The following is an 18525-nucleotide window of genomic DNA, read 5'->3' as shown; positions in this document are numbered from 1 at the left end:
TAAGGGGAGCTGAGTCAATGCGTCATCTAAGGGGAATGACAAACGGCACCAAGAGAAACAAACCTTCCTTGCACAACAACTGGTTAAATCTGAACTGCGCTCTCAGAAGGGAATTGGATAACCATCAGAAGCAAAAGGTTTACAGGACCTTTTTGAAACCGTAGGTGGAGTGGGATGAGGCAAGCTGTACTTGCAAATGGAAACATGATACGATGGACTAACCGGTCTCTCTCCGCACTGGTAACCATTCTTTGATTGTAAGACACTATTACCAAGCAAAAAAGTTTCACATCAGGTATCATCATCCTCTCTTCACAGTGAAAGTAGTAACATTTTTTATCTGCTTCTGCTGGTTGTTATGTTGATGAAGCTGTGATTCCCAATTTCGCTCATCCCCCACTGTGCAGAATTTCAGTCACTGCGCAGTCTTCAGTTAAAAAAGATGGGAGCTCTGGAGTGTGCAACTTCAACAGAAGGCACAGGACTATACTTCACAACTTCCAAGTCATCAATCTGGATGACAAACGAGGATAGGTTAAGCATAGTTTTGCAAGGGATTCATGAACAAGTGTCATGTTCAGACAATAAACATCCATCTTAGGAAAGGGAAGATGCTTTCAACCAACTCCTGTGATTTATGGTTTAAAATGTTTCAAAAGTACCTCATGTGGAGCTCGAGAAGGTGAGCAGACTGGCTTCTCCTTCCAACGAGATCAGTCAAAATGCCTAAGTACAATCTGGCTTCAATTTTATTGAATGATCAGTGTAAGAAAGTGGGTTTGCTTGAAAACAGCTACCTATATGTTGCCACCCTAAAGGGATGCTGGCCAAGATCAGCCTTTCTCATTTGGAAAACAGAGGGAACGTAGGTTTAATAATGTCTGTACTTCATCTCTGGGACAGTTCAGGCTTGGCCCTTTTACCTGGCAGGTGAACACTGAGTACTTTGCACAGCTCTCATCACCCCCATTAGAGATAGGCTGCCATTGCATTAGAGGGAGTACAGAGAAGATTAATGGGGATGCTGCCAGGTTTAGAAAAATGAATCGAAGTGAATAAGTTGCGATTTTTCTCCTTGGAACAGAGGAAAATTTTGATATGAGATGTACAGGGGTCTGGATAGATGGATGGGAAGGGCTTATTTACCAGAGCAGAGAAGTCACTGACTAGGAGACAAACATTTAAAGTAGAAAGATTAGAGGGGAGATGAGGAAAGGTAAGAGAGAGGAGGCAAGTTATTTTTTCCTCATCCACAGGGTATCTGGGGTTCGGAATTCGTGGCCTGAAAAGAGAGGACAGGATCATGACTCATTCAAAAGGCTACCCCTTAAATTCTCTAACCTACAGAGCGAATGCTGCCAAGTGGGATCAGGCTGGAAACTGGGATTAGACTGGGTGACTTGTTATTCACTTGCTGCAGATACAGTGGGCTATGACCATAAACACACTATAATTTCTACAGTGGCCCCCAGTAAGTGGTACATTTACCGCACAATACTGCTTTACGATACACAGGAAATTAGATTAGATTAGATTACTTAACAGTGTGGAAGCAGGCCTTTCGGCCCAACAAGTCCACACCGACCCGCCGAAGCGCAACCCACCCATATCCCTACATTACCTAACACTACGGGCAATTCACCTTACCCGCACATCTTTGGACTGTGGGAGGAAACCGGAGCACTCGGAGGAAACCCACGCAGACGCGGGGAGAACGTGCAAACTCCACACAGTCAGTCGCCTGAGGTGGGAATTGAACCTGGGTCTCTTGCACTGTGAGGCAGCAGTGCTAGCCACTGTGCCACCGTGCCGTCCACAAGAGACACTTACAAATCTTGCTCATCACCAATTGCCATCCCAATTTTAGGACTCAAAATTTAAAACAAAAGTCAACCAAAATGAATAGAAAACAACATTAACAATTTATTTCACTATCAATATTAACACCTGCTCCCCTCAAATGAAACCAGACGTCAATCTAACATCAGAGTTAACAGATCCCAGAGACAGCAATATTTGGACTCAATATTTGGCCTCGATAGATCTGCAATGACATTAGGCCGATGTGGAAGGAAAAACAGCCAGTGTTCACCCCAATCACTGTACAGTGACTTTTGTTAGAAGCTATGTAAATGTATACGTATAGACCCTGAATAAGCACATGATTGGGCTTGGTTCTGGTGGCCTCCACCATTAGATCACACCTCAAATATCATTATCTCATCCATATTTTTAGATTCACTCATGAAACAAGGGCATTGCTGGCAACATCAACTTTGCTTGTCCATCTCTAATTTTCCTTGAGAATGTGATAATGAGCCACTTCCTTGAACTGCTGCAGTCCATCTGAGATGGCTACACTCACAGTATTGTTAGACAAGGAGTTCCAGGTTAGACAGGAATTTTGTTGCAACAATGGGTGGTTTAGACTCTAAGGGGAACTTGCAGATACTGGCCCTGACAATTGTATTTATTTCTTCAGTATGGAAAAGTTTGAAAGTCAGATGAGCTGTCAAAGGAATGATGGTGAGTTGCTATGGTGTAGCTTGTAGCTGATGCATATTGCTGCCATGCTGTGTCGATAGTGGACACAGAGTGACTATTCACCATGGGCATGGGGTATTAATCAGATGGACTACTTCAGAACAGATGATGCTGAGCCTCATGAGTTACTGGGGCTGCACTCACACAGGCGAACAGACAGGGTTTTGTAATACTCCTGACCTCTGACTTATAGGTGATAGATGGAATTTGGGGTGTTGGGACATGAGTAACCTACCGCAGAATTCCCAGCTTCTGACCTGCTCACAGTATTGATATGGCTGGGAATCGGTTTTATTCAGTTGGCTGGATCATTGGTTTACATAGCAGCATAATGCCGACAGCACAGATTCAATTCCCATCACCGGTTTGAGATTACCATGATAGACTCTCCTTCTCAACCTGTTCCCCTGCCTAAGGTCTGGTGACCATAAGGTTAAATCACCACCTGCCATTTCTCTCTAAATGAGAGCAGCTCCTATGGCCTGGCAAGACTATGGCAACACAACACACCAAAATTGAAGTAGCTGGCCTAATTCAGTTTTTCACATGCTTTCAGGGACATGGGTTTCACTGGCTGGGCCAGCATCATTGCCCTTCAGAAAAGGCCTTGTTGAACTGTTGCTGTCCATTTGGTGTAGGTAGACCTACAGCATTGACGGGGAGGGAGCTCCAAGATTTTGACCCAGTAACAGTGAAAGTACACAGATATAAAATGAGTCACAATGATGCATGACTTGAAGGGGAATTGTGGGCCTGTGCCTTCAACAAATGCAACCATCTACTTTCCCGCTGGGATGATTCCAACCAGTGGAGAGTTTGCCCACATTGACTTTAGTTTTGTCAAGGCTCCTTCATGCCACTATTGATCTGTCTTCCAAAGGTGATGCAGGAGTGACTTGATGACAAGGATAGTCACTTCCACATCACCTCTGGAGGTCAGATCCTTTGCCCACATTTAGACCAAGGTTGTAATGAAATCAGAAGCTACCTGTCTCTGGCAGAATGATGAGACCACCACCATTTTGCTAATGTTGTAAGTGGTCAAACTGCATTTGTTCCCCTTGTGTACAGGACATAGCTTGGCAATTTTCCCAAGACACACTAAAGATTATAGCTGAGGTGTTGCTTATTGCTATTTTAAGTATGATTATCCGTTTCTCAAAATGACGTGGAGTGAACTGAAATGGTTTGAAGGCTGTCATGATGGGTACGTGTGGAGAAAGCTTCGATTACGCAGTAGCTCAATCTGAAAATTAATGCAGACATTTCGGCCCTGTCTTTTGCATTGACATTCTGGGCACCATCATCAAGGATTGAGATGCACATTGGCGTTGTCTCCTCCAATCAGTTGTTTGGTGTCTACCCCCATATTTGGTGAGATGTGGTTCATTTGTACAGCTTTGATCCTAACTCTGTTTTGGAATTGCCTAGCTTGGCTTTAAGATGCTGTTTCTACGGTTTTGTACGCATGAAATCCTGTACTGTGTTTCCATTGGGTTGGGACCTCAATTGTATTTACCTTTCTGCTAGTTTTATTCTTCAGGCTTCCGCCATCTTGGACAGTAGGAGTGCTACTGAGCTGCCGTCCATGATGAACATTGGTCTCCCCTACCCAAAGGGCATTCTCTGCCTTTGCCACCCACAACGCTTCTTCCAAAGGGCTATTCAAGATGGATTCATCAGCTGAGGAAGGGGAAGGTCAGAGGTAGGTGGGAAACATGGGTTTCCATGTTTGTCCTGATACAAGATGTCATGGGGTCAGCAGTTAATTCTGAGGACCCCCAGGGCCATTCTCTCCCTCCATGGCCACCATAGCTTCATGGTCTACCCTCCTATTTGGATTGGACATAGCCAATTGTGACGACACTAAGGTTTGGATCTGTGATAATTACTATGTCAACCAATGTGGGTGACTGAGTCAATGGAACAGCTCCCTAATTTTGGTACTAATTGTCAGATTTTGGTGAGTACAGCTGGGTGCCTTAATCATGATTACCAGATTGAAATGTAATCAGTCACATTTAAATTTCCTAGATGCCTTGGTGAGATTTAACACCTGCCTCTGGATTACAAGTCAGTGACATAACCACTCTCCTGCAATACCCCCTTTGCAAGGATATCACACCATCCAGTGTATACAGTGTCATGTGATTGCACCACCACATGTACAACAATCAAAGGAAGTTTTCCAATATTTCACTCATGGTCTGCTAATTGTTTGACAGGTCTTGGCTTTCAGAATTTCAGCATGATCCTCTTACCTGAGGACTCCCACTTCATTTTTAAAGGCTTGTAGCTGTTGTGGTGTTGGAGCTGTAACATTCAGCATCTTCACTGCAACATCCCCTGTGGGCAAATAGCATTTTATAGCAGGCAGCGGCACAATAACAGAATTGGTTCATTCTACAAGATAGTGAATGGTTAGCACAGTCGGCCTACTGAAAGAGTCAGCCTAAACAGAATCTGTCTCACCCCAATGGATGGCAGTTTTTCCTATTAGTAACTCAGCTACAAAGAATGATCAAGTCCAGACTGTGCTATTTCAGGAAGGTTGGAGGTTCCCAGGCAGGGGGGGGAAAGGGTGGAGAGGAGAACAGTTACATCCTGTTGGAGAGTGAGTTCATTTGGACATTGTGCCAGTAAAGGATCAGGCTTAGCCTGTGGTGAGCTCTCTGCTGCTAATAAACATCCTGTTGGCATTAGCTGCCATGATATGCCATAACCAACAACCCAGCAGCCATAGAGACACACTACAAGCTGAAGCCAAGACCTTCAAAGAATGCTAAGGAGAAAGCTGGCAAGAGAAAAGGATCCTGAGGTTTTTCCAAATGCATGGATCTGGCAATGTTTCAAGAGGTGACCTTTGTCACCCAGTATTGACTCAACGATCAGCACCTTCAGCGGAAGAGGAATGATCAAGGATAAAGGTGCACTTTGGAAACTCTTGCCAGTCAGGTCTGAGAATGCAAGTAAAGCTATCCAACAATATTTTTCTCAAGCACTCTGCCGTAACAGCATGAGCCTATTCCTTCACTCAAATAGATTTATACTCAGCTCCTTTTCCCTCCATATTTGATTGATATCAATCGATACCACTGCCACTAGGAAACATCTATCCTCTCAGTTTGAACCTGACCAAACATGCATTGTTTAGATTGCAAACGTTCAAGCACAATGCAATTATTGGGAACTACAGTGGTGTGCAAGGGGCACTAAGTACTCATTATCGGTCTCAGATAATGAGCACCTTCAATCATATCAAAGGTAGCTTGCCTCTGGATTGGGAACAATGGAGAGCGAATGATCATGGGCTAAATGCTCTTCACTCAACAAATTATCTTCACCTTTGGTGAGTGTACCTCCAGAGCTGAGCATGCAAGTCTCATCCACTTACAATGTTGGTGGCTGAGTAAAATACATTCTGCTCTTATTGAGTAGGATGATAGTCTGTTTTTAGACTGTTGGCTTTTAGGGTGCAGGGGTGATACTCATTTATTTTCTTGTGGAAAATAACACCTGTGGCCTTGGCAATGATGATACTGAACAATTAAATCTGTAACACGCTGCATTACCTCATAATAGAGGGGGTCAGGATTGTAACCAGCTTGATTGAACTCCAACTGCAGCTTCTCATTGTTCTGCACCTTCTAAGGTGCTGTAACACTATCCATGCATTCCAGTAGACTAACACCGAATCCAATCGAACAGCCAAATATTGTCCACCACATATGCACCAAGGGACCGTGAGAACCCTACCACATTACATACCGTGCCACTTTCCCTTATACACTGTTCCAAATGAGCCCGATCCTATCCTTTGACCCAATGTGATCTGTCCTTCTGATATCTCCCAGTCATCGCTGGAGTCCCTTCGACCCAGAGTTTTCTACAAAGCAAAAACCATGATAAATAGCAGGGAATAAAAACTAGGTTAAAGTTTGAACTGTGCACTTTTGTCTGACTCTCCTTTGTTACACATCATTCACACATGGGCCCATTCCAACCACTGTCAAGCTCAAATGATGTTGCAAAATGCAGCAAGACAAGGGTGTGCAACTGTGATTTCTCAAGAATCAAGGTCAGAGCTTGAATTGTTCTACTCTGGCCTTGATGTCTTGGCCATCCTTCAGGAAATCTGGCAACAAGATGTTACCCTTCATCAACAGATGGAGATGATCAAGAAGTTTTGCCCTCATTAACAACCACATGGTAGTGTTGGCATTGTTCAGGGATGGAATCTAAAGGGCATCCTCTGAACCTACCTTGTGATCTATCAGTAGAATGAGTTGTATTGATGATATGTTGGGTTGGGCCAAAATCGCAATTAACATCAGAAATGTATCTTTCCCATCCAATATTAACTGCCCATCATCACCTCCACCCCCCCCCCCTCCCCCACCCCCCGCTCCTTCCTGCCATGATAGGTATCTTTCTCACCATAAGCCATCCCCAACCCAAAACATAGCTCTGCTCCAACCAAACAATCCGGACTCACGTATACCGCTGACCAGGAGGGCAGCCAAGACTGGGCATCCCTGAACAATCTCTCCCCCACCGCAGCCCAGAGGGGCTCAGAGCCACATTTGCTACCCTTCAAGTCTTTTGTTCACCGCCTTGTCTGTGTAAACACCCCAAACCGTTACCTCAGCCCTTCTTCACACTTACAGAAAGGGGAGAGAGAGAGAGAGAGAGAGAGAGAAGGGTCTCCTCCTTACCATCTTATTCCGGTCTTCGGATGATGAAGACGACGATTTCCTCTCCCGTGGCTGAGTACCAGGTGATTTCTGCAACGTTTTGACACAACTCAGAGAACCAGGCAGCGAAGCTGGCGGGGTGGCAGAGAGCCCCGACGTGGACCCTGTTTAAATATTTGTTTAAACCAATGTTTCAACAGGAGGGGGTGAGGAGGAACCAAGAGGTAAGAGAAAGCAGAATCATTACTACAGCAAAGAGTTGCCCAAAATAAGGCAAGAGGCTAAACTATAATGTTGGACAGCCCATGCAGGGTACGACACTGGTGAATGATCTCACAGCCAAAGTGGCTCCCAAAATAAGGAGTGACCATGCATATAACCGATTTTTGATTGAGAGATAGGGGTGGAAATAGAAATAGAAAAGCGTGAAGTTATGGCCATCAACTTGAAATTTCTCAATGGTGCTGCAGCAAGTTAGCTACATGGCAACATTCAAAAGCACCTTGCTCTCTCTTGTAACTAACCCTGTGCAGTGGGTAAGCTGTTATTGTGAGGTCAGGGTTGCTGTAAGCTTTCATGCCCAGTTTAGCTCGGGGCAATAACAAGATGCGACAGAGTGGCTAGAGATAAATATATTAAATACTGTGGAGCAGGTGGGAATCCAGTAGGGCAGAAACCAATGTGCTTAGGACTAGACAAGATTTGGGAAATTTTAGAGTCAACAACTGCATTTACTTAACCAAGGATTCCTGCTAAGACTGCTACTAAAGATATTTCCATATGTCAAACAGACTTCCTTTTAGGGCTGTGTACAATAAATAGTCAATGATAGGTAATCTCCAACTGATGAACTTCCAAGCAAGGTTGAAATTGTTCTTACTCCTTCAATGAGCAACTCCCACCCAACCTAATCCAACGTCAACTGAGAAAAGCCAAACAGATCAGCAACTCCTTGCTTCAATCTCAAATCTCCCCAGGATTTTGGTTGAGAATACAGAGGAACCTCAATTATCCGAAGGATACGGGTGAAGAGTACTCCATTTGGTTAATCAAATTCCGGATAATCCAATGCCGAATTACAATGTTTAACCAAGCATTGGGATCTTGCAATCTTGCCAGATAATCTGATATTCAGGTAATCGAATGCCGGATAATCAGGGTCCCTCTGTAATCAGTGGCTTCAAAAACATGAGGTTAAGAGCAAAAAAAAAGCATGCTCCTGGAGATCTCTCCTTCCACCAAACACTATCTACAAATTTTTCACTTGACCCCTGCTGCAAATAAGGTTGGGCATTGGATTGGTCGCAAAAGTCAATACTTGAAGAGGACTAATATGCAAAGAAATGTTATTTTGTTCAAGGGGCATAGAGGAACCTTGAAGCTATACCCCAGCAAGGGTCAGCACCCCTGCTTCAATACCTCAGAACGAGTCAGTAGTGTCATGGACTACATGCACACTGTCCTTGCCCACAAATATAGGCAAATTGTCATCAGTTATGGTGACTGAAGTAGCACTTCGCTTCAAGAATTAAGTTCATCTCCAGCACAATCTCAGTACCTTTTTTGTTTTGCCCATCAATCTCAGAGGGTCATAGGGTCATACAGCATGGAAACAGTCCCTTTAGTCCAACATGTCCATGCCAACCAGGCATCTCAATCTGATCAGGCCCCAATTGCCAAGCATTTGGCCCATATCCCTTTAACCCTTTCCTATTTATATACCTACTCAGAAGTGATAACCTGACTAAAATGCGAGGACATTATTGGAGGGAAAATGAAGGTAAAAAAGAATATTTTGAATGACAATTTCTTCCCCTGACCCCAAACAGCACAGAATATGAACATCAGAAAAAATACATTATGGAAACTGTGTGCCTTTCATTCTGGTTTTGGCTGCATTTTGAAACCACTTCAGTGAACGTCAGATCTGGATTTACTTTAAGAAAGATATTTGTCTTCAAAAATGATTATTAAGTAATATATGAAGAATGTTTTGTTAAGGTAATTGCTTTAGGGCTGATAATTGGTGTTAACGAGCAGTTTGATAACCCAGAGAAAAGGCACATTGTCTCTTTTACTAAAGAGGCACTCTAAATTATAAAACAGTGTAGGAATGTGTTCAACAAGGGAAACAGGTGCTGATCAGAAGCAGTATTTTGTTTCTAGACTTTGAAAAAGTTTAATGTGATTTTTGCTTTGTCCAGAACTCTGCTTGGAGTGAAATATTTCCCTCTTTCAGGTCTCAATCCACCTCCTCTCCTGTGATCCTTTCTGTGACAAAAGGTCACAGAAGTGTTACCTCTGTTTTTCTCTCTCCACATCATTCTGTCCTGGCCTGCAGAATGGTTCCAGTATTTTCTGGGTTTAGTTCGGATAACCCTGATCTTTTGCACTGAATTCCTGTATGCTTGTTTAATGCATTGGCCAACGTGTTCAATTCCCCCATTAAGTAACCTGCTTCTTTGGAATAACAAACGGTAGGAGAGGACCTGAATACAGCAGGTCAGAGAAAATGAGTCCCAACTGTTAAAATTCAAACATTCTAATTGGGTATAAATGAATGTAGAACACCTCTTTTCTTACACAACCATTTTACTTGATAATCATCTGCTAGGGGGGTCAATTTGGCTCAGTTAGATTGACAGCTGGTTTGCAATGTACGATGATGCCAACAGCATAGGCTAAGGTCCTGCACTGGCTGAGGTTACCATGAAGGAACCTCTTTCTCAACTTCTCTCCTCCCCTGAGGCGTGGGGACCCTCAGATCAAACCACCAGCAATCACCACTCTGTAATGAGAGCGCACCTCTATGGTCTGGTAAGACTATGGCAAATCTATCTTTTATTTAATGCATCTGCTGCAATCATTTCAAATCTGTAACATACATACTTCTACGTCATATAGTGTTTCTCAGAATTCTGGTGGTCAAGGTTGTGATATTAGTTGGGACTTTTACAGCAGCAGCAACAAGGAATCTTATCTTGCATCTAACACTGTGCCTCTACAGCTGTGGTCAAGCTGAAGGAAGCAAGCTCATTTGATTTTTACCATAGCTAACCACATGAATTAAAAATATGTGTAGTGGTAATGAAATATTATCTATATTGAAATACAGAGGTGAAGTGTATTGTTTTATTAAGGAGCTAGAGCACATTTAAAGAGAGACTGCTGGGACTTGGGGAGATTAGATAAAAAACAGATAAATGTATGGCCACATTTTGTAAATAAATCTCCCATCTATTACTGTGTTGTTTAATACTTCACCAACTGGCCTGGGAATAAGTCAACAGTAACTGACCAAATAGACAAGATGCAACAACTGTCCTCCATATTATACTTTGTCCACACCCTATGCCTTTCTCTACATCATCCCTCCTCCTCAACATAACATAAATATAAGTTATTGCAAACAGTGCACAGCAGCAGATTCTAAATGATCTGAAAACCTTTTGACTTCCAGCGGGTTCAGAGACAAACACAACAAACGTCCTTACTTTACTGATCTTAGAACAAGTACCCTTTTAAACTTTGTCCTGTATCTCCTGCATTTGGCCACAATCTATTCGCTCCCCTTGGTGCAGCCTGCTAGCTGAGGATGATGTGCTCAGTTTCCTTGCGGGTATACACTGACAGATTGGTAGTATACTAGAGACGGATGGGATTGGATATACTCTGGATCTGCTGTAAACCGGGTTTACAACTGGATGAACCACCTCTGACCTAAGCCTTGGCTGAATACTGCTTCTGATTGAGCTACCTGCTCCACAGTTCCTATACACAATGGGTCTATGGAGTGGGCATGAATCTCAGGTGGAGAAGCAGTGGTGAGAGAATCGGTGCAGTGCAATGTAAATGTTCGTGAGGGAGCGTGCACAAGTGAGTAAGCGAGGAGAGGTGCCCGAGTACCTCTGAATACAGGACCAGGCTCAAAATCAAAGACAAGGTCATTGGGGTAAGATTGCAACAAAGGGCTGGGAGTCCGGGAGCGGTACTTCCTGAGGCACCTGATCGGCTGCGTCAAGGGGGCTGCGGGAAGAGAAAAGAAAAGGAGTGAAGGAGCAGGAACCAAAACTCCCTGCCAGCAGGGTTCTTCCTTATTGGATAGAGAAGAAAAATATTCAAAAGGGCAAAAGAAACCTCGCATAGGGTTTCTGCTGGAGGATCTTCCCCTGTTTCGTACAGTGCATGTCCAACAATACTTTCCACTCACAGCAGAGACCAAAATTCTTACATCTCAACACACTTTCCCTTAGCAGTACTGACAGCCAACATTCTCATTCAAAAATTGCCATACAAATGGGCAGATACCACTGCCTCTTCAGAAACAGTGCTGCAACTACCTAATGCAATGGAGCTGCATCAATTTGAGAAGATCACCCATTATTTTAGCGAATCGCGAAAAAGGAGTCACGTATTTAAAGAGGGATTAATTCACAGTTTTATATCCTTTCTTAAGTTTTGCTTTAAAGAATAAGAGAGGTGAAATTCTTGCTCTTTGCAATTGTGCTAACCCACAGGAGTTCAGCAAGAAATCAAAGCATAACAGATTTGACCACTGCCTTGAACCAACTCAGTTTCTCCTGTGGCCCCCAATCTGGGACAGAAATAGCACAAATTCTGCAGGCGTCACCTAACGCTGTCATTACAGGTGCCAAAGCGAATTCCTTTAAGTGTCCACAGGAAACCAGTCTATCAGCAACATGTGCTGAAGTGAGTAGGAAACCCAGAATGGGAAAAGGGCAACTCACTGGCATCCCAGAACAACCGTGAAAAGATCTGGTTTTAATTCTGTGGGCAGAATCTGGTGTAAATGTGGAAGTCACTAGCTATCCGCCAAAGTTCATCTCTCAAATCCTTTCTTTCATCTGGTACTCAGGCTCTGAAAATTAGTTCTCAAAATTTCAGTGAAGTCATGGGCAAGGGTAACAACTCGCATGCTCTAACTCCTGTGACAACGTTACAATTTGTTTCTTTCCAAACTGGTATTGGGAGAGAATTTGCCAATAAATGACTTGGGGGGGGGGGATTTCAGAGCATCCTACCTTCAAAGAAAGAGGGGTGGAAATCAGCTCAGTCAATGTCCAAAATAAATTTGCAGCAACGTGGGCTCCTCAGTTGTACATACACCACACCAAGCTCACTAATGCAAGCTCACTAATGCATTCAGCAAACTACCAGGAACTAGTGACTTCAACCAGATCCTCAACTCCCTATCACAAAACAGAGCACAATTTTTTTTTTACACAATGGCAGCAATCCAAGGCTGAAGTAAAGGCTTTCTAAATTCCCCAGTTCATTTGGGGTTTGGGGAATAGCTCTTGCGTCCTTGCTGAGTTAAATCATTGCAATACAGCTAGCCTAATGGCCTTTGCCACTCCCGCTCCCACCCCACCCCCACCCCACCACCCCCACGTTAGGGATGAGTAATCTCTTTTTGCAAAGTTGGCCAAGATTTCTGCTATCGTCATAAGTGAAGCATTCCTGCTAAGATGTGAAATTTCTGAAGAAAATGAGGCAGGTTTGGGCTCAGGCCTGATGGCCTTTGTGGCCAAATGGTCTACCAACCCAGAAATAGATAGGTACAAATTCATAATGAGACTCATATAAGAGCGACACTTGGGGTGAAGGATGAGGTCAAGTTGCTTTCTAGTAAAAGTCAGTACTTTCTGCTGGTGGAAGGGCAGAGGAAGCACAGAGATAAAATTACCAACGTAAAAAAAATAAAAGACAGAAGGAAAGCAAAGGTGTCAATATGTTGAATTTTATTATAGGGAGGTGGAAGGATATTATAAGGAGTCAGGCAATGGCTTCTTGAAGGCCTTGCTGGTTTTGTATCTACATTAATACCTCATCTTTTGTTGACTTAGGGTCTAAAAGGATTGTCATTACCTGATTAATTTCAGTTCCAGCTTTTGAACAAAGTTTTACACTCTGTAATAAGGGACCACAGTATTCAGTGGGAGAACCAAGCAAAATTGTAATCAGAATCTCCACCGCCTAATGGTCGCAAAACATTTGAATAGGTCCCACTGGTGTTCTCTGGCTGGCATTAACCCCAGAACACAACATGCCATCATGAAGCCCCATCCAGTGCCAAACTGGCCACACCACTCAGGGGCACATAAAAGGCTGGTATAGGATGGAAAAAAAGTAACATCAGCACAATTGAGAGAAGTCCCCTGACAAACATTTTCAGGAAAGGGTCCTTACTCTATATTTAACCCTCTACAACCTGGGCAGTGCTGCATTATCCCTTTACTTTGGGGAGTACAATTGATGTAAAAATGTATGCACACTTCTAAGTTCAGATGGAATTCAACTGAACAAAATCTTGGCATGTTTCCTTAAAATCTTCACCCGAGAAACCCACAAACTCAAAGGGAATCAAGATGTCACATTCTTACCTCCGTCATTGCGTGGTAGACCCTGATCACGGATCAGACCCTAGGGAAACAATGAGAAAAGGGGAGATGTCTCAGTCCATTTTTGAGAATTATTAGGCTACTGAGGGTTACAAAAGTAAGGTTTACTAGAAGACCCAAGAAAGGAGGCTTTAGAGAAGATTTCCAAAAAGTATGCATGAAGGATTTCTAAAGGGTTGGGTGGGGACAATGAGTGAAAGAGCTTCAAAGGATTACCACAAATGACCGCTGCATCTACTCAACTACAATTTCCTCACCTACTGTTTAGAGCTCACCTATTCAGGAGAGCAAGCTTTCAATTATACAATGCCTTTCCAAAGTGCTTAACAGATGATGAAAGCTAATTTTGAAAAGTAGTCCCAGCTGTAAGGAAATATGATACTCAACTTGTACATTGACAGGACTCATTGACAGCAGTGAGATAAACTACGTCATCTATTCAAATAGAGGCTGTGGGATCTTCTGCTGTCTGACAGATCAGACAGAACCTCAGCTTAGCGTATCAGCTGAAAGGCAGAACCCTCAAGAGAGCCCTGCCCTGGAGTGTGAGCTCAGAGGATGGGGATCAAGTCTCTCAAGTTTAGGAGCTGTTACTACTGCATCTGAGCCACAGCCAAAGCATATTATCAGAGCACCATAAAGTGATTAGTCAGAGATGACTGTCCCTTTATCTTGAAAGAGCGATATCAAGTAACGAAAACACGTTTTAAAAAAAAATTCTTTCATGGACTGTGGGCATCTCTGGCAAGGCTAGTTTGCTGTCGATCCCTCATGCCCTTGAATGGACTGGTTTGCTCAGCCATTTCAGAGGACAATTAAGACACCTGTGTGGGTCTGGAGTCACTTGTAGACAAGACCAAGTGAAAAATGGCAATTTTCTGTCCCTAAAGAACATTGGTGAACCAGATGGTTTTAATGACAATCGTTTCTGGTTTAATGCCGTAACTGACACCAGCTTCCAACTATATTTAAATTGGTCTAGCTGGAAACCTCAGTGTGGTAACCTCAGTCCAGTGACATCACTGCAAAACCACCATCTCCGCTCACGGGTAAGTGTGAGAATACTTACATCAATATTGACCTGCTCAATGGTGTTGAGGTGTACGTTTGGCGCAGAGGATGAACGGTCTCGCTGCCCAAATTGATTGCGTTGGTCTTCCTCACCGGGTCTGAAAGGCTGTGGGATCGGAATTGATTTCGTCGGGGAGGCAGTGGAGTGAGATAGGGACCTGCCAAGATAAAACGCCGTTTAACAGCAGTGAGAATTTGCAACTTTCTCCAGACCTTCTGCCCTACTGTTCTGATTCAGCTTGTGACATGGCCTTTAGGGAATCTATGGACAGCAAGTCCCACCGGGTCATTTGACTGGGGCGGGCGGGGGGGAAAGGTGGTCAGGACTGAGCGCTGACTGAGATTTCCTTCACAGGAGCTGAGGAGACAGATTTCAGCTTCGAGGAGGAAGTGGGGACTGCAGATGCTGGAGATCAGAGCCGCGAGTGTGGTACTGGAAAAGCACAGCAGGTCAGGCAGCATCTGACAAGCAGGAGAATTGATATTGAGCATAAGCCCTTCTTATGCCCGAAATGTCGACTCTCCTGCTCCTCAGATGCTGCCTGATCCGCTGTGCTTTTCCAGCACCACAGATTTCAACATTTTACAAGTTGAGACCAGAAAATAATCTTCAGCCTATGTTGTACAGCAACGGGATGACTGATTTAACAATCATCCTGGCATTTCCACAGTCCCTGAGAAACCGCTTAGCCAGGAAATCATGGCCCCAGTTCTAAGTGTAGATTAGAGTGAGTGAGTAACAGGCAGACAGAGAGTGAAAGAGAGAGTGAAGCTGTTTGGAGGTATGTGGTGTGTGTGTTAGAGTGTGTGTTGGGTGCGTGGGTCACATATCTACTTCTTACAACCACCCACTGCAGAATTCACAGCATTGCAAATGGGTTCTAACACATGAGAGCTCTTTGCCCACTGGGTTTGTGCTGCCTCTCTGCAAGAACAACTGAGGTGGTCCCACTCCCCTCCACTCTCCCCTTACACCTGAACTGTTTTCCCATTCAGATTCTCACCCTTTGGAGACTGAAGATTGAAATGGTCTCCATCACATTCTCAGGTAGACCCTAACTACCTTGGGCGGCAGGTGGCACAGTGGTTAGCACTGCTGCCTCACAGCGCCAGAGACCCGGGTTCAATTCCTGCCTCAGGCGACTGACTGTGTGGAGTTTGCACATTCTCCCCGTGTCTGCGTGGGTTTCCTCCAGGTCCTCTGGTTTCCTCCCACAGTCACAAAGATGTGCAGGTTAAATGAATTGGCCATGCTAAATTGCCTGTAGTGTTAGGCAAAGGGGTAAATGTAGGGGAATGGGTGTGGGTGGGTGGCGAGTCGGTGTGGATTTGTTGGGCCGAAGGGCCTGTTTCCACACTGTAAGTGTAACAGGCCACCTTTATTAAATCTTCTATCCACCCTCTCATCTCCAAAGGAGAACAACCCAACTTCCTTAATCTCATATTGTAAGTGAACTCTATTGCCTTTGGAACCCTTATCAGCCTTCTTTTCTGCACCCTCTCTAAACCCTTCACTTCTGTCATAAAGTGCAATGCCCACAGTTACAAAGAATACTTCAACGTTCAGCCTAACTTCCTTTTACATTTTATACCTTAGTTTGTAAAGCCCAGGATCCCACATGCCTATTCAGCCACATTGTTAATCTGCTGTACTACCTTCAGAGACATGTGTGCATATAATCACAGGACAGTTAACACAGCCTCTTTTAAAAGCTATTTTAAATCGCCTCTCTTCCTTCTTCATATCAAAATGAATCCCTGCACACTTTCCAGCACTGAATTTTATCTGACACTTGTCCACTCATTCCATTGTCCTGTAAGTGTCCTCTTGAAGTCTAACACTATCGTTCTCCTGGCTAGATCATAGAATCCCGACAATGTGGAAGCAAGCCATTCAGCCCACCAAGTCCACACTTTCCCTTCGAACAGAATCGCACTCAGACCTACCTCCCTATAACCCTGTATTGCCCATGGCTAACCCACCTAGCCTGCACATCCCTGGACACCATTGGCAATATGGCATTGCAATATATGGAAAATACCACTCCAGAATAATGTGCATTCCTTAGATGACACGGAGCTTAACACATGCCCGATTCTTCCCTCCAATTCAGATTCTCTCAGCTAACTCCATTTCAGTCACTCACGCTCTCCATTCCTGCTTTCTGCCTCGGTTTTCTGCTCTCAGACATTCTTCCTACTGCTTTATTTTCTGGTCAATGTCTATGCCTCGCTGCCACTCAGACAATACTTTCTCTCCCTGGCCTCCACTAACCAAACCCTTGGGTTCATTCTCATCCAAGCTCCACACCTTGTTCTTCCTCACCTCACTCTTCATTCCCCGTTCCTATTCCCCTGTCCATTCTCATTAGTACTTTGTACCCTCAAATCTCCCCTCACCCGTAGTGCCTCCCAATCTCATTCCCCATCTCATCCTTCACCTCCTCTTCATTATTTATATTCATTTATAGGATGTGAATGTTGCTGGTTCGACTAACTACCTTTTATTGTTAGGATCAAATTACTGCAAATGATGGAATCTGTACTGAAAACAAAAAATCCTGGAGATCTCAGCAGGTCAGGCAGCATCCATGGAGAGCAAGCAAGCTAACATTTTAAGTCTAGATAACTCTGCATTAAAGCTAGGTCCAGTGATATTAACACTGCACCTGCATCTTCCCATTTGCTGTCAATCCATAAATTTCCTGAGGAACTTGCTTGACCATTTCTGAGGGAAGTTAAAAGTGCTGTGGATCTAGAGTCACAGGTGAGCCAGACAAGGTAAGGACAGCAGATTTCCTTCACCTAAATGGACGAATGAACCTGATGGGATTTTACAACAACCGATGACACTTACACAGTCGCCATTAGTCCAACTTTGAATTCCAGGCTTATTTATTGAATTCAAATTCCACCAGCGGCCAGGGTGCAATTGAAACATGTCTCCAGAAGAGGAGAACAAGGGACAGGAGTGAGGAGCAGTGGTGAGAGTGATGACATTCTCAGTCTCAGACCCTGTTATACTCGGTCAAGTACAGCAAATGGTACTCAACTGTCAATGACCAATATTCCATTGAATTGGACAATTGCTCATGCTCACAACTGATGGAACAGGACCAAGACCAACCTGAAGATCTACAACCATTGGAGAAATGGAACACAGGGCGGTTGGAGAATTGAGTGTGAGAGAGATAGAGAGGAACTCCTGTAAAGGACTTACCCTGTGGAATCGGACGGTGGAACTGAAGGATACATCCCCAAACCCGGTGGCGTTGTTCCAGATGATACATCGTCTTGTGTAATGGGATGGTTTTCATAGATTCGGGAAAGAATGAGCAGACTAGAGGAAAACGGATAACAAAAGCAGCCAGGAGAAATGGGAGGGGGGGATAAGAAGAAAAGATAATTGCATCAATTTCATTTTGCCAGATTAACAAATTCAGTGCACACTAGCGCACAAGTAGCTAAAAAAAAATAAAATGCCAAGCTTGTATTCGTTTAGTCCCTCAGGACATCCCAAAGAGCCAATGAAGCACTTTTCAGGCTTTGTCACTGTTTGACGTTAAGGATATTCGCCAGCCAATTTACACAAAACAAGCTCCTACAAACAGCAGTGAGTTGCAAACAAGACAACCTGTTTTAGGGAACGAATTGCGAGCTCTATCGCCCTGCATCAAACAGCAGCGAAAAACATTTTGCATCTGCCAAGATTGCGTGCTCAAACCGTTGGAGTAGGGTTTAAATTTGCAGCCTTCTGACTCTAAACTCCAAGGAGCCATGACTGGATATCTAAA

General features: G+C 44.0%; 1 protein-coding gene across 3 annotated transcripts in view; it reads right to left on the bottom strand.

Moving 5' to 3' along the window:
- braf (B-Raf proto-oncogene, serine/threonine kinase) overlaps nucleotides 1–18525 on the bottom strand; it is a 115083-nt gene that overhangs the window by 28834 nt on the left and 67724 nt on the right. For 2 of the 3 annotated variants that reach the window (XM_060840018.1, XM_060840020.1), the window contains exons 7-13: nucleotides 17952–18071; nucleotides 14730–14889; nucleotides 13643–13682; nucleotides 11145–11264; nucleotides 7260–7402; nucleotides 6313–6430; nucleotides 4806–4890 (exon numbers count right to left, since the gene is read on the bottom strand). In XM_060840018.1, coding sequence (XP_060696001.1) covers nucleotides 4806–4890; nucleotides 6313–6430; nucleotides 7260–7402; nucleotides 11145–11264; nucleotides 13643–13682; nucleotides 14730–14889; nucleotides 17952–18071 — 786 coding nt within the window. The remainder of the gene's footprint in view (nucleotides 1–4805; nucleotides 4891–6312; nucleotides 6431–7259; nucleotides 7403–11144; nucleotides 11265–13642; nucleotides 13683–14729; nucleotides 14890–17951; nucleotides 18072–18525) is intronic. The other variant, XM_060840019.1, reaches the window with a different exon arrangement.

This window comes from Hemiscyllium ocellatum, chromosome 19, assembly GCF_020745735.1.
Source record: "Hemiscyllium ocellatum isolate sHemOce1 chromosome 19, sHemOce1.pat.X.cur, whole genome shotgun sequence".
Lineage (NCBI taxonomy): Eukaryota > Metazoa > Chordata > Chondrichthyes > Orectolobiformes > Hemiscylliidae > Hemiscyllium > Hemiscyllium ocellatum.
The sequence above is the reverse complement of the archived record's forward strand: the minus strand, read 5'-3'. Positions and strand labels throughout refer to the sequence as shown.